General features: G+C 33.9%; 1 protein-coding gene across 1 annotated transcript; it reads right to left on the bottom strand.

Annotated features, from left to right (window-relative positions):
- Positions 1-208: 208 nt before the first annotated feature.
- Positions 209-3,501, bottom strand: LOC115973432. Its single transcript, XM_031093694.1, has 2 exons — positions 3,427-3,501; positions 209-943 (listed from the first exon to the last, which is right to left on the bottom strand). The coding sequence occupies exon 2, from the start codon at positions 915-917 to the stop codon at positions 372-374; it is 546 nt and encodes a 181-aa protein (XP_030949554.1). The 5' UTR covers positions 918-943; positions 3,427-3,501; the 3' UTR covers positions 209-371.
- Between the last annotated feature and the right edge of the window lie 12,370 nt (positions 3,502-15,871).

Raw genomic sequence — 15,871 nt, 5'->3', positions numbered from 1 at the left:
GATAAAGATTTAATGACAGTCATATCATGGATGGCTTAAGTTAAAATAGATAGACCTCTAATGACACATTTTTCACATCATCTTGGTCTAAATAAAGGTCGAACTCCAGTGAACATGTCACCTTATGCTTATGAACAATAACACAGTTTAGAAATGAGGAGTAATAGATTTAACAAAATTGTTAATGACTCTTTAATATTTATAAAAAAAAAAAAAAAAAAAAAAAAAAAAAAAAAAAAACCATGCAATCCATTAATGGAGATATCGATGAGTGTGTAATTATTTGTACCACAAAAATCTAGGTGTCACTTAAACCGGACATTAGCTTGCACTCATGTATGTGACCAGAAAAAAATTTCTTCTAGGAATGTCTACTTCATTTCTGAACTCACGTTCTGCCTAGCTCGGCGAATACAATCTTCAAAGCTTTTAACTAGAGGAGAACATTTCAGGATGTCTTTTGCATGTTCCTTGTAGCATTCCAACCAAGCATTATTCTCAGCCAAGCAAGGCATAGGCTTCTGGTATGGAAGCTTGAACTCCTTTTCTCGGAGATCCTTGGCTCTTTGTGTTACTTCCTGCACCATATTTTCCTCCTGCTTCTGCAACCTGTCCAGAACCCTCTCACCATCTTGAAGGACAGATCGAATTGCATCCAACTCTGTGTAGGCAGATTGTGCAGGAGTGTTTACAGGTACAAATAATGGAGTCTGCAGTGGCCATCCTGTAGTAGCAGCCCCCTTAAATGTTTCAGATTCATCAGAAATCTGCTTCTGATTTACCTTAGCTGAGGGCTGTCTAGGCTCTCGGGGTACCTTAGCTTTTTTAGATTTTTTAGTTTTCTTCTTCAACTTTTCGGTGTCATTAGAAAGCCAATTAAGAAGGTCGCTGCTAATCTGAATTGAAAACTCACCCATAACAAAGCAACTCCCACAAAAGGCACCTGAAAACATTCAAGCAAGTGATTGTGTTGTATTAGAAACATATAATGCAATCTTTTCATTATGTTGTTGTCAGCTATGAGTTCTTTCATTAGGAATTTAGCTCATATTATATAGAGAGTGAAAAATGAACATTTAACAGCTGCGCTCGAGACTCAAGGGTCAAGCCCACAAAATGCATAGGAAACTTCGCAATGAGTAGTGACTATTACAAGGAGTAATTGGGAAAGAAATCGACCCTTTTTTTATAAGTAAAAAATCTTATTAGAAAAGGCAAAGGGAATGTCACATAAATAGATATGAACAGACCCTTTTCAAAGAATACAAATCAGTAAGAAAGGAATTCAATAAAATCTACAAAAGACATCAAAGGGATGCTGCCTAGGGCACACATCCAATCAAACATAAACCGCAGAAAATTGGGAAAGAAAAAGACTTCACTAAGTTCGGCAAAAGGAGGCCAACATTGATGATTCCCTATGCTCAGATGTACATTTTGATCATTAATGTCAAATAATCCAGGTGTCTCTAAATGCACAAAAGAAAGGTAAATCATTGGCAATCCCATCAGACCTGAACTTTTAAAACAGAACATTATATCATACCAAAACTTTGCATGAGGTAAATGAATGTTAACTGGCAATGTTGCACTGTCATTGACATATAATGGCAGTTTACATGTGCATGCATGTAGAGGGTATCCTATGTCTCATGAATCACAGAGCTAGGATATTACACCATTAGTCTTCCCCAACATAACAATCTACAATTCAGAGCAGAAAATCTATGAGAGTGAATAAAATGCATTTATTAGTAAGTCATATTGATGCAACGATGGAAGGAAGATTAATTTGTTATTACGCAAATGCGTCTATTCAAGATTTATTTTATGGGATCCACGTGCGAAGTCCAATTGAGGTAAAAGTCATGTGGTTTAAAGTCTAGTTATAAGTCTCTCCTAGGTTAAAACAATTTCTGATTCCGATTTTTATTTATTTTTGATAAGTAAATAAAGAAGTTCTATTGAAAAAGAGAAATTACTTCATGTTCATGAAGATGGAACACAAAGTAGAATCAAACCGAAACTCTTAAGAGAATTTTGAAAGTAAAAAATAGAAGTACAGCATGTGAAACCCCAAACCCGAGGCCAACAAAACAAGGAATGAATCAATAAGCATTTTAATTGATCTAGGGATCTCTCTTAGTGTCTTTAAATGTTTGAGAGTTGCGTTCCTTCCACATTAACCACGTCAAACATGGTAGTACTAAAATTCCAAATGTCTGAAGAATGCTTACCAAACCAATTCCTCCATCCAAGCTGCTTGATCTGTCAAGGCCCAAATTCCTTCATTTGAAGGGGATTGCAGGAATTATAGGGTATCTTGGGTAATTTTATAGAGTTTAAAATTTTAAGGGAAATCCTAAGTATCTTAGCTTTTTCTTTTTTATTGAGTCCGAGTTAAGTCTTTATTAGTCATTACCTTAACAGAATTTTTTACTTAACTAGTAATATCACTAGTACAAGAAACATTCCTTGTGTCTTTTTATGTTCTTTTCTTCATTTCCTCTTAAAATTGCTTCTCTTCAGTACTTTGTTTCAGTGGGCTTTTATTTGGGGGTTTTACGAGTTGTATTTCAATTTCTGAATTCTTACACAGTGTTAGCTTAAGTTCTTGAACTTGTATTTGTTTCTTCTTCAGAATGTTCACCATAGTGAAAATTTTCAGTTTCCTGAATAAAAGTTCTATTACCTATAAAAAAAATGTTTTTTTTTGAATGATGTAGGAGAACTTCGCTCAAATTAGCTTTACTTAGATTTGTTGCACGTTGCAAAACATATTGTACAACAATCCTCACTATTAATCAAACTACTAGGGGCAACTGACCCCACCTGCCAGAACCAGTTACCAGGTAATCCAGCGGCTTTTCACCCTTGACGGGCTAAGTAGTTTATCCTCATGAGGCAAAAATATGTTCTTTTCTTCGTTTCTCTTTCTTGTGCTACTGTTCACGAGTGCAGATCATTCACATTTTAAACACTATACTTTCCTTCTTCCTTACAACCTTAAGTCAAACACTTACTACTCTTAACTATCAATCCCTAAAACCCCAAGTATTTTTTTTCCTATCAAATAAGCATAAAAAAATCTCAACAAAACTGCCATGACCCAAAATCCATAGCCCTTATTATGAACTCTCAAGCACATGACCAAACCAACAACTCAAAACCTATGAAACTATTCCACGTAAAAAAAAAAACATACAAAGCACATAATAGAAGCCACATGATGGTCACAAAAATAAAATTACCTCCATACTAAGTAAAAAAAAAAAAGTGTATCTTTTTAAAGTCTCAACCAATTTAACAATGTAATTGAAATCCATAACCCAGAGACCTCGCAAAATATAAAAACACTATCTCTTTGCTGCGACTCCACCAAATCTTTACTTGCGTATAAAATTCAAAAACGTAAGGGCTGAAAACCTGAAACGCACCTCTCGCGCCGATCGATTTCCTCCCCCTTCTTCTTCTTCTTCTTCTTCTCACGCCGATCGATCTCCTCCCTTGTCTTCTTCTTTTTCTCTTTCTTCTTCTTATATCGCTCAGGCCAGACCTTTTTATTTTCCCCTTTTGCCCTTTTCCCTTGTTTTGTTTTGTCCGTGTGTGCGCTTTTTATCTTTATTTTTTTTAGTACAAAGGGAAAATTTTAAGTTTAACTATAAAACTATGCTGTTCCTTAAAAAATAAAAAGAAATTTAAAAAAAAAATAAAATTATACTACAATTTTACTTAATATTTTTTTATTATAAGTAAATTTTGATAAATTTATTATTAGATTATATTTTCTTCTAATAACTCTTCATGCTTGCAAAAATTTTAGAAAATTAAAGATTAATAGTTATGTCCTTAATAAATTATTTAAATTACAAGTTTTTATAGTTTAAAATTATGCATAAAATATACTACCACGTTTTCTTTCTATTATCCATGTTAACATGGCTAGTTTTTCTTAATGAAATGCATTATGTTTTCCCTTAAAAAAATGCATAAAATATAAGCATATATAATATACAATTGGCACAAAATTGAACATATATATTAAAAACATAATGCAATTCAACGGTTAGATATTCAAAATATGTAGTAATGTTCATTTTTTTAAAGGAAGTTGTAATTTTGTATCTAAAATTTGTCTGAAATTTTATTTAACCAAACAGAAAAAAGCACTTACTGAAAGCATTAGCAATGGGGATGTAAAATCCTTGAAATTGCTATTTTAGTAACAAACACACTAAAAAGAGCTTTACTTGGGTGTGTAAATCTTTTAGCGACTATGAACAGTAAAATCCTCTATATATAGGAATCACTATAGCAAAGATGTAAAACTAAAAAAAAAAAAAAAAATTATTTTCTTTCTCTCTTCTATTTCTCCTTTCTTATAAACACTTTCAAACTTTCTCAATCCTATCTTCTCTCTCCCTCACTTTCGGACTCTCTCTTCTCTCTTCTCTCTCCCTCTCACTCTCTGACTCTCTCTACTCTCAGCTTTCTCTCTCTTATTCCTAACTCTCTCTCTCTCTCTCTCTCTCTCTCTCTTGATTTTGGGTGGCAATGGATTGGCAAGGTTGTGGTGGCTTGACGAAGCTATGGTGGCGGTGGATCGGAGAGGTTGTGGTAGCGGTGGATTGGCAGTTGGCTTAGTTCTTTAGGTGTGATTTGTTTGGTGGGTGTGTTATTTGGGTTTGGTTTGGCTGGCTAATCTAGGTCTAGTGGATTTGGATTTGGAATTTTGGTGTGATGGTTGGTTGTTTGGTGTTTCAATGGTGGTTAGTGATTTTGGTTGTTGTGGAGAGAGAGAGAGAGAGAGAGAGAGAGAGAGATGAGTGGTTTTTTGTTATTATTTTTTTAGTTTCTATTATTTGATTAGGTTGTATGTAAAAATAAGAACTTGGATGTATTGTTAAGTGAGTTGGTAAAATATCACCAGTGGGTGTTGTACAACTGGTACTGAGACTTCACCACATCCCAGGTTTGAGTTCCTGCAAGAATTGTAATTGCAATTTCTAGTAAGTCCCATAAACCAATAGAGTCTGGGGTGTGTGTGAGTTCGGAGTCTCTAAGCTCTAGTTTGAGCTAGTGGTACCCATGGGATTACCCAAATGTACCGTGGGATATAGGACAATGACTGCCACACGCGAGTTTTTTTTTTTTTTTTTCTAAAAAAAGTGAGTTGGTAAAATAGATAAAATAATTTTTTAGAGTACAAAATATGTATTTTTTTAGATCCATGTATGTGAATGCTCTAAGAATACCAACTTAATAAACATTCCGAGATACTTTTCATATACAAAACTCAAGTAAGACACATATACAAAAATTATGTCCGTATGCAAGCTCCCCCCTATTAGCTTCTTTTCAAATTTGTCTTTTACGAGTTAAAATCCAGCCCATCAAACCAAGTAATAATATCTGTTTACAATTCTTTTTTTCACTATTTAGATAGACAGTAGGCGCATGTATATAATGGCTAGGCTTTAATATGCTTTAAAAATAATTTTTAATAATTATGTAAAAATAATAATATTTTTGTTACAAAACAAATTTTGTAATTTTTGAAATTATATATGTATAAATAAAATTATACGTATTCCTACCTTATTGGTGTCCTAGTTTTTCAAAAATTGTTATGTTGTCGTACTTTATTTGTATTTGTACACGTGCCCATATCCATGAAATGCTTACTTCAAATTTGAACATATTAGTCCAGTAGTTTATCTTTTATTTTATCTTTCCGGAACCTCAAATGCATGATAGGATACATTTTTGTGTTCCAAAAATTGAATCACACCTCAAGTAAGTCAACTTTAGTCACATATTGAAAAAATATATAACCACTATATCATGATCGCTTTATCACAGCGTTCATGATAAAAAAAAAAGAAGGGGTCTTCCTAAACCCTAGATCTACAAATTTTCCTGAACGTTAACCTATCATAGGCACACATAAACAAATTTTCCAATTTGTACATATCTTCAAGAATATAAAATTTTTAAGAAATAACCTCTAGAAATGCAAAAGTAAAAGGTACGAGGAGATCAATTTCCAAAAAAACAAAAATGGTAAAGTATTTCACAAACTTTCAATGTACATCATAAAACATGGTAATCACCATTTAAAAAATATAATAATAATAATGAGAGATTTTATTGAAATAAAGAACACAAAATAAAATAACTTAAGGTCAATCACAGATCTCTCAGGACCGTAAAAAAATGCAAATATTTTGTTCCCTCTACATACATACATATATACATACATACCCATGGACTAGACAATTCTCATTTAACAAACCAAGCGCAAACATAAAAGCCAACATAAGAACTCAATTGGTGCTTAACTTTGTAGTTTTAACTCCTACTAAAATCAAAAGAACCACATTAAGACTCCAAGTCTAGCCTAGGGTTACACAGTTCAAACATAACATAAAATTAACAATATAAGTTGAATAGCAAGAAACCAACATAAAGTGACTATGTGTGTGTTTGGCATTTGCTTAAAAAGCCAGTTTTTTTTTACTATTTAGCTTATTTTTACTACTATTCATGAGTCTCATTATACTTTTTGATACTATTCATAGATTACACTGTACTATTTTAGTTGCCTTTTAGTTTTATCTACAGTACTTTTAGCAAAAAGTTTTCAGTTTCAGGTAAATAATCTGTTTCCAAACACGACCTACAATGATGAATCAAATATCCATGCTTGCTTAGTAGATCACTTAAGAAAGATACTCTCTTGGCATAGTTGTTCCATCATTTTGAAACCTCAATAACTAAATTAAGACGAATCGAAACAACCCGTATTCTTGCTACATAATTTAATATATAATAAGGATCTGTTTGGAATTCACTTATTTTATTGAAATTGAAATTTTTTTGCTAAAATTATTGTAACTAAAGGTAAATATTAGTTGAAATAGCACAGTGAGACCAATAAATAGTACCAAAAAGTGCAGTAGGACTCATAAATAGTAACAAAAATAAACTAAATAATAAAATATGTTGGCAAAAAATAAGCTAACCAAACAAACACTAGGGTCTCAAATATAAAAAATGAGAACTACATCTTTCTTCAATAAAATCTACTAAAAATTTACTTCCACCATTCTATTACCTTCATTCCTTTTCTTCATTAACAAAGTTTGAGCACAAAGTTTCTTAGCAAATGAACAATTTAGAATAGTGAAAATATTCACACTCATTACAAGATGATTGTGCCACAAAGAACATACTTAATTTATCAAAATCAAAATTGCAAACATAATCGCCATTTTTTCAAACCATAAAGACCGAAGGGAACAAAGAACTGAAAAGTGAATCGGTTTTTTGGTGAGACTAATAGTTGAAATGATAATGTCATAAATAATTTAATTAATAATTTTAAAAATATTGTACATTAACTTCATAATTTTTTAAAAATAATTTGTACCTAAAGTTTTCTCATCTCTTATGTAAGAAAATAAAATGATATTTTATATTAATGGACAATTTTAAGTAAATTTTTATTCTATTTTCAAAGAAAATATAAAAAGTTTTTTTGAAATTTTTTTTTTTTTTTAAATCAGTTACTTTTTAGGAGATTGTAGGAAACTAGCATTTAAAAACTAACTATTCAGTTAGTTAGCCCCGTTTTGAAAGTATTTATGATTGTAACAACTCGAGCCTTAGAGGGTCGATTTACAGGCTCTAAATCGACCCTCTAAGGCTCGGTTTACCTAGTTTTCCATGCCAAAAATCCAGGTGGACTACACGCGGAAATCGAGTGTCTGAGACTCGATTTCCACATGTAATCCACGTAGAAATCGAGCGTCTGAGACTCGATTTCTACGTGGACGACATGTAGAAATCGAGTATCAGACACTCGATTTACTGAAAGTAAAATCGAGTCTTACAGACTCGATTTTTACACGTTCGGCCCCCCTAACGTCGTCCATGTTTTTTGTCTTTTGCGTGCAGAGGATGGTAGAGTCTTTTGCGTGCAGAGAATACCATCATCATGTCTGTGTTTTTGAGTGGCTGACCAGCCTAGTGTTTTTGTTTTTGGTCTCTTTTGGCTGTGTAGTGTGGTCATGTCAATGTTTATTTTGTTTTTGAGTGGCTGAGCAGGTCAGCCAGTTTGGTCTCTTTTGGGCTGTGTAGTGATTGGTCATGTCAATGTTTATTTTGAACGTGCAAAGCTGATCAGCCTACAGTGTTTTGTTTTTGATCTCTTTTGGGCGTGCAGAGAATATTTGACCAGCCTACTGTGTTTATTTTGAATGTGCAAAGCTTATAAAGAAAAGTCTGACCAGCACTATTTTGGCATTGGTCATATCTGTGTTTTATTTTTGGGTGATTGGTCAGTAATAAAAAACTCTCACACAACCTCTCACACAACTCTCAGAAAATATTTTGACTACCTCACACAACTTTCAACTTCAGCAACTTCTATCACAAAACCTCTCTCTCAACAACTCTCATAAACTCTCATACATCAGCAGCAAAACATTGCTCCTCTCACTCTCATACAATTTCAACAGTATATTTGCTCATCCTCATGTCAAGTAAGGGTCTCCTCCTCACTATCTAGTTAGTTGTTTAGTGTATATAGCTGCTTTAAAAAGTGTTGCTTGCATTGAATTTGTCATGCCATTTCTTGATAAAATATTTGTTTGTATTAAATATTTATATTTTTTTTCCTGATAAGATATTTGTTTGTATTAAATATGTATATTTGTTTCATAATATTAGTTTTTTTTTTTTTGAGTAACCGGCCTGGAAGCCCAAGCAGGGCTCCTTATGTATATTAGTTGGTTGTTTAAATATGTATATTTATATATTTATACAACTATATATTTATATAAATATATAAATAATAGACACATAAGGGAAGAAAAAAGAAACAGGTTCAAAGAATTGTGCAACCTCCAACTTTTATGAAATTCCAACCATGAGAAAGACATTATTGAATACAGTAAAAGCTATGAAAATAATTGGGTCACTGGTCCAGTTGCACCTAATTAAGCAGCTAGCATTTTTCCATTTTCTGGATGACATATTAGCTGATCCGAAACTAATTTCAACAGGCAAGTGAAAATGGGTATTTTTATAACTTATTGCTTTAAATATAAACGTATAGATGTAAAAAGTCACGACAGATATAACAATGAACTCAAGTTTCCTATTTTGTGCATAAAACTAACTACAATGCTGAAATTAAATTGCAAGAGTCAAATTAAATGAATTAGGTTATTTGTCTCCATATATTGCAAGGACATACCTTAATGAAATTTTAGACTAAAGAGAACCACACCAAGTCTAAAAGCTCAAATTTGAAACTTTCTTACTTTATCACACAGGCTTTAATGTAAGACTTTGATAGACGGTATATTGTAACCGTCCTCATCTCAACGAATTCAAACGCCACTCATCTCAACGAATCATGCTATATTATTCAAATATTTGCATTCATATTCACGATAAAATCACAAGGCTGGTACAGTTTAAGTGCCAAAAGAGAAAGAAAAAAATTTGAGTAATGTTTTTTTACACATAAAACATGTTATTTGAAATATAGTACCAAACACATTGACGTCTCTACGCCCCTTAGATTCCAAGTCTCCTAGGTGTAAGACTTGACGCTAGAGAGACTGTCACACTCAACCGATGAGGTGAGCTATCCATCATTGATCCATTCTTCACCAAATTGACCCAACATTCAGCTCTCCACAATCAGATTGATAGATCAACTCATTATTGAAGATTTCAAGCTTCCACTGACCCTTACGTGCCATTCTAATTTAAACATATCCAAGAAGATTTTTAAAAAATTGTACACCCCCATTCTATGGAATACATGTTACATATTACAATAAGTTTAAATTATTATATAATTTTAGAATTGTAGCATTTATTTTTTCTTTCCAAATATAATTATTATACCTATATTGTTGAAATTTTAATTTTCAGGTAATTTTTTGAATTTTTATTATTGAAAATTGCTTTTCTAGGGCCCATATCTTTATTTCCAATACGTATTTTGTTTGTATTTTTTCACCTAAAACTAAAGAGTTTGACAGAAATAGAATAAAATTTCATGCTTTTCAACCTAAAAATTAAGAAAAATAAAATAAAACTTCGAGCCCAAAACTGAATTGGACTGAATGGACCTAAGTGGACCGAATAGGATTGAAGTGGACTAAAATAGACTGAATGAACCTAATAGACCGAATTGGACTGCAGTGAACCGAATGATTAAAACTATAATGGACGGAATGGACCTAAGTGGACCGAATTGGACCAAAATAGACCAAAAGGACCAAATATACTGAATTGGACCGAATTAACCAAAGTGGACCTAAGTGAACCAAATTAGACCGAAATGGACCAAATGGGACTTAACATAAAGTCATAACCCTTGTAGGTCTTGCATGAAATACATATGCCAGATCAAACGAGAGCTAAAGTTGATGCCAAAGTTGGCACTTAACATAAAGTCATAACCCATGTGTTTATAAAATGCTCACTACTTGTTCCGAGAAACTAAAACTGGTTTTTCAAATGGAGAAACCATCAGTCACGAATTGCTCAAAATGATACTGTCCCTTTTTGAAACACTATTTGAAAGAATCTTAACACAAGCTGATCGGACAAGTTCACAAAATATAAGCCAAACAATCTATAGAGGAAGTTCATACATCAAAAGGCACCATGCTATTCTCTCATAACTTGACCAATGAAAGACTTAAAAATAAAACGTATTATGCAGATCTTATATTAGTTGCTGGGAAGCATAAGCAGGTCTCCTTCCATTAACTTTACGCAGAATATGGTATCCTCAAGGCCATTCTCTGGGCAAGCCAAGGTCTTTGTCAATCTGCCTTCTTATGAAACGATGCATGAAGAACTGTTCTGCTTCTTCGTCTATCAATTCTCTAGCCCATGCGACCCTCTTTGATGGGCAACTACCTGGCCCATAGCACCTGCATTTTTAATTGAAGCATTCCATACTTATTTAGTGTGCTATTAAGAATAAACTTTCATAAAGACACCAGCATCCATTTCAGAAGAAAAGTCAAAGAAAAGAAAATACAACCAACTCAACCAAAACAGTAATCCAACATGTTATCAATTCATTTTCATTTTCATCTCTACTCAGCATCAAAAAAAGGTTATCAAAGAGCATCTGCACTTGTTACAAGCTACCAAATCATAATAGTAAAATTGACGAACATTTTATTGCAATTTATTAATTATATGGTAAAAAATGCGATGTTCATAATAAAGGCTTATGGTCATTAAGCACAACTGGGCATAAAAAATTGCCTGAATATGCTTTTTTATGAGGTGATGCTATTTTTGTTTTTTGTTTTTGTTTTCTTGTTTTCACTTTCATCAGTCACTTCATCAAATTCAGAATCCTCAGTGGCATGTTCACTTTCAGAGTCACTCAACACATACCTTGTTTTCTAACTTGGTTCACCCTTTGAGGTCTTGCTCTTGCTGGTGCAACTTCAATAGTTTCTTCAGTACTGGCAGAAGTAGAAGCAGAACCCCAATTTTCTTCATTTTCAGTCACTTCATTTACCTTACCAACCCTTCCCAACACAGAACCACTTTTCTTGTTGAATGGAGATGCCATCATCTTTCTCACTATCTTCTCCGGTGAAATCCTGGAATTTTCAGCAGGCTTTAACATGTCAGTGGATGTACTGTGCCAATGTCTGAGGCTGCTGCTTATTCGCTGCGCCTCTCTTCTTTGCCGCTGCAGGGGCCTTAACTGCCTTAGCATTTGCAGCCAGTTTTCCCCCGCCCTTTTTCCTGGCTTCTGGAGTAGCTACAACTTCGATCTCACTATCTTCATCATCATCATCATCATCATCATCGATTTCATTAATATCATTATAATCATCATCATCATCATCAGATATCTCCGAAACAGTTGCCAAGGGCTTCTTCTTCTGTGCAGCAGCAGCCCTTTTGCTAGGTTCTTTCTTCTTGGCTGGTACTTTGGGCACTTCAGTCTCCATGGCTAGTTATAGATAAACACAAAGAGAAATTTACTGTGGGAATACTTACAGAAAAAACAGTCCAACACATTCCCAATGATCACGGTAAAAGATCATGGACCCTGGTGGCATTTCCAGTTTAGACATGGCGACTGTGCCTGGAACTTGCAGCAGTGTTTTTTCTCGGCGAAAATGGGTAATTACCCATAAAACCCCAACTATTTAGTTAGTAGGGTCCGTTTGGAAACATATTGGCAAACTAGCAACTCGAGCCTCAGAGGCTCGATTTAGAGGCCCAAAATCGAGCCTCTGAGGCTCGGTTTACGTGCTTTGGACTGGCCTTGACGTGGCAGGAGTCTACGTGGAACTCGAGTTTTTAAGTCTCGAGTTCCACGTAGGTGCCACCTAAACTCGAGTCTTTGAAACTCGGTTTACGTAAAAAGTAAAACCGAGTCTCAAAGACTCGAGTTTCAAATAATACATTTTCAAAAATAACGCCTCTCACCTCACACAAATCACTCTCCACTGTCACTCACCCTCACCCTCACCCTCTCTCTCACACAGAGCAAACGCTTAAGGTGACGCTCTCACACACTGATCCGTCACTGACTTTCTCCACTCACGCTCTCACTCACCGACTTCTCCATCTCATTGTTCTCACTCTCAGTCAATCTCACTCTCAGTCTCAGTCAGCGTTCGCCAAAAGCTTCGATCAAGCGACAGCAACCTTTTTCTTTCTACGCGGTCTCTCAAAACTAAAGAAAAAGGTGAGTTGCTTTGTACCCACCGTTTACTGTTTGGTTGCCGAGAAACATGCATGAAAAATTATCATTAGAATGTCATCAGTCACGAATTTGTTTTCTATTTTGGGTTCTGTATTGAATTTGTAATAAAACTGTTAAACCTGCTAAAAAAGATCGAAAGTTTATTGTGTTTTGAGATTGAATTGGTTTGTGGGTTTGATTTTTTTTTTTTTTTGTTTTGTTTTGTGCTTTGTTCTGTTCGTGGGTTGATGTGTTGATATGAGGGAAATTTCATACTCAAATCTTGAACTATGCATTGTTTTGCAGTGATGATGTTAGGGTTAGTTAACTGGGTCTTTGTTAAATTAAATTGTTGATGTTAGGGTTTGTTAAAGTTGATGATAGGGTTTGTTAAAGTTGATGATTTAGTGTTTAATTTGATCCATGTTACTGAAAGTTTGATGACTTTCTTCTTGGTAAATTTGATAATGTCTTAAACCCCTTTTTATTTTTCTAATTTTGTGAATTCTGCATCTGTGCTCCTTTAAATTTTATTTACATTTAAATATTTCAATTGGGTTGTCATTTTAAATTTTTTTTGCATTTAGTAATTTTATATTTTCCATATGAAGCGTATGCTTAGTGTAATTGTAATTGGATAATGATCAAAATATACTTATAATAGATTGATTGAAAGATTTAGGAGATATTGGAATGGGCTTGGTTGCTTCTCTTAGGATTATTTCTGTTCCTTCTTTTTTAAAACAGAGGAGCCCTGTGGCTAATAGCTTCTGTTGAGCTTGTATTAGTTATGGGTTGAGAGCAGGAATTTAACTCTATGAGATATAATCTTTTGTTGTTCCTGTTTTTGGTGATCGTAGCCCCCATACCTATATTTTCTTGATTCAAAATTCTAAGCTAGAGTGTATTATTCACCTGCTAAAGGCCAGCTATGATCTTTGACGAAATTTCTGGGATATAAAAACAATGAAACCATATATTTTACACTGATAAAAAGATGTCTGCAACCTAGCCAGTGAATTTTGTTGGAGTCGTGTGCAAGTTTCGAAGTTAGGATGCAATCTTTCTTTTCTTCTTTCTTTCTTTCGTTTTAAGTAAGTTTTGGCCCTAAGGTGAGGGAGAAGGAGAGATTCAAACTAGTGGCCTCCAGTTTTCATGAGGCGTGGTCCCCAACATAGATCATAGCTGGCCTTTAGAAACTGTATAATAATTAATACATTCTAGCTTAAACAGTGTCCAATCTTTAACTTCTATAAACATTAGCTTTAAACAGAATGTTGAGATGTTTAGAAACAATTGCAAAACTTAAATAGAGAACAAGTGCCATATAATTAGCAAGTTAAACCATATGAGCAGCTATACATGCATGCATACACATGCTCGAGAACAACTAAAGAGACAAATTGACATAGAAGATGCCCAACAACATTAAATCAACAAAATATTACCTGTTCGATAGACCATTTTCCTTCAAATAGTTGAAAGTCTCCTTCAATCATCTTAAACTCAATATCACGCTTTTGACCAAAAGGAAGGCTTTCAAGTTCTCTTTCATAACAATCAACAATTCCTTTCGCATTAAATTTCAGCCCAAATGCCAAGTTTTGCTGTCCAATCTGTTTTAAAGGTTGTAATTGCACAGTAAGTAGGATCAAAGGCAAAAGGTCAGAACTAAACTTAGTGGAAAACTTGTTTCAAGATGAGGTCTGCAGTCTATGTCACATAACAATATCAATGTGTGGTAAGGTTGTTTGGATGAGGTCTGCAGTCTAGATTAATCCCATTGTAGACCTTAGGTTTCACCACCTAAGGTTGTTTGGATTCACCACCAAACGTAATGCAAACTTTGCATGAATAATCACCATTGTTTGGGTTTTTATTGTCAATTTATGGTTACTTTTGTGTTCAGGGCCAAAACAATAATTTCTACACCTCTTGTAAATTTAGGGTATTTTGATAATTTAGTTGTGTCTGGAATTTTCTAGGAGGTCGTAACGATCTTAGGTTTATTTTCTTTGACTCAATTATTATTTTGTTTATTGATATCAAAAAGGGGAACAACCTCATTAGCAATAAAGATTATTGTGTTTTGAGTATTGAGACACATTGGCTTTTGTGTAGTCTTTTCCCCCTTTCTCTTATCTGTTTTCTTCTTCTTCTTTTTCGTTGTGCAGCATCTAAACACCATAAATTTCTCTCTTTTCCATCTACCTTACAGCCCTAAATCAAACCCTTACTCTTAACTATCGCAAACCCTAAAACCTCACGTGGTTTCTCTACCAAATAGTATTAAATAACTCATTAAATCAACCTATAATTCCTACACAACTGCTATTATCTTCTCGTTGCAATTATCTTGTTTTGTTGCTGGAACTTCTTCTTAAATCCTTTGTAAACACCAATTTGCTTGAAAGGTGACATCTTTTGGCTAGTTGATATTAGATCTATACAAAATCAAATTTCTCCTTTCCGCATCAGATCTATACCATTTGATCCCTTAATTAGCCAAATAAATTGCAGTAAAATGAATCCTGGGGAGGTTTACCATGATCCCAGTGATTCTTTTAGATAATTTAGACCATCTATATTCCTATCTCAAATAGCTACAAGACCACCCAAAGCTCCCTGACAAAACATGGAAATATCTTTCCATTTGCACACACTAAAGACTCTTGATTTAGCTCATCTAGAGGACACTCACTTAAAATCCTAAAGAAGCTCTGTTTTTTTTTTTTTTTTTTTTCTGACAAGTCAAAAAGACACATTATACCTGCATTCGAACTTCCTTTGAACCAAGGGTCCAGAAGTTTCAATTCACAACCCCCTCAAAAAAAATTTAGTTGATTAAATTAATTAGAAGATAACTAAACTCTCTAATTTTTTATAACTACCATGTACTTGGGCTCTGCCCATTTTTTAAAAATATATTATTGACTTACTGAGAAGAGAGTCAAGGAAGCATGGAGGCAATTTAGCCAAGTATGTGCCTGATACTTACTGTTCTTTCTCAATAAGCTCATTTTTTAAGTCAGAAGTGAGAGTGACACATGAAATTACTCAGTTATGTCTTTCAAGCATACAAATGCATATAGCTTCAGCAGCCACAACAATTAGTTT

This window comes from Quercus lobata, unplaced genomic scaffold, assembly GCF_001633185.2.
Source record: "Quercus lobata isolate SW786 unplaced genomic scaffold, ValleyOak3.0 Primary Assembly Scq3eQI_2009, whole genome shotgun sequence".
Taxonomy (NCBI): domain Eukaryota; kingdom Viridiplantae; phylum Streptophyta; class Magnoliopsida; order Fagales; family Fagaceae; genus Quercus; species Quercus lobata.
Note: the sequence above shows the minus strand (reverse complement) of the source record. Positions and strands in the feature narration are given on the sequence as shown.

What these genes read in the sequence shown, in the direction of transcription:
- LOC115973432 (XM_031093694.1), bottom strand. Translation starts at nt 917, where the DNA reads ATGGGTGAGTTTTCAATTCAGATTAGCAGCGACCTTCTTAATTGGCTT.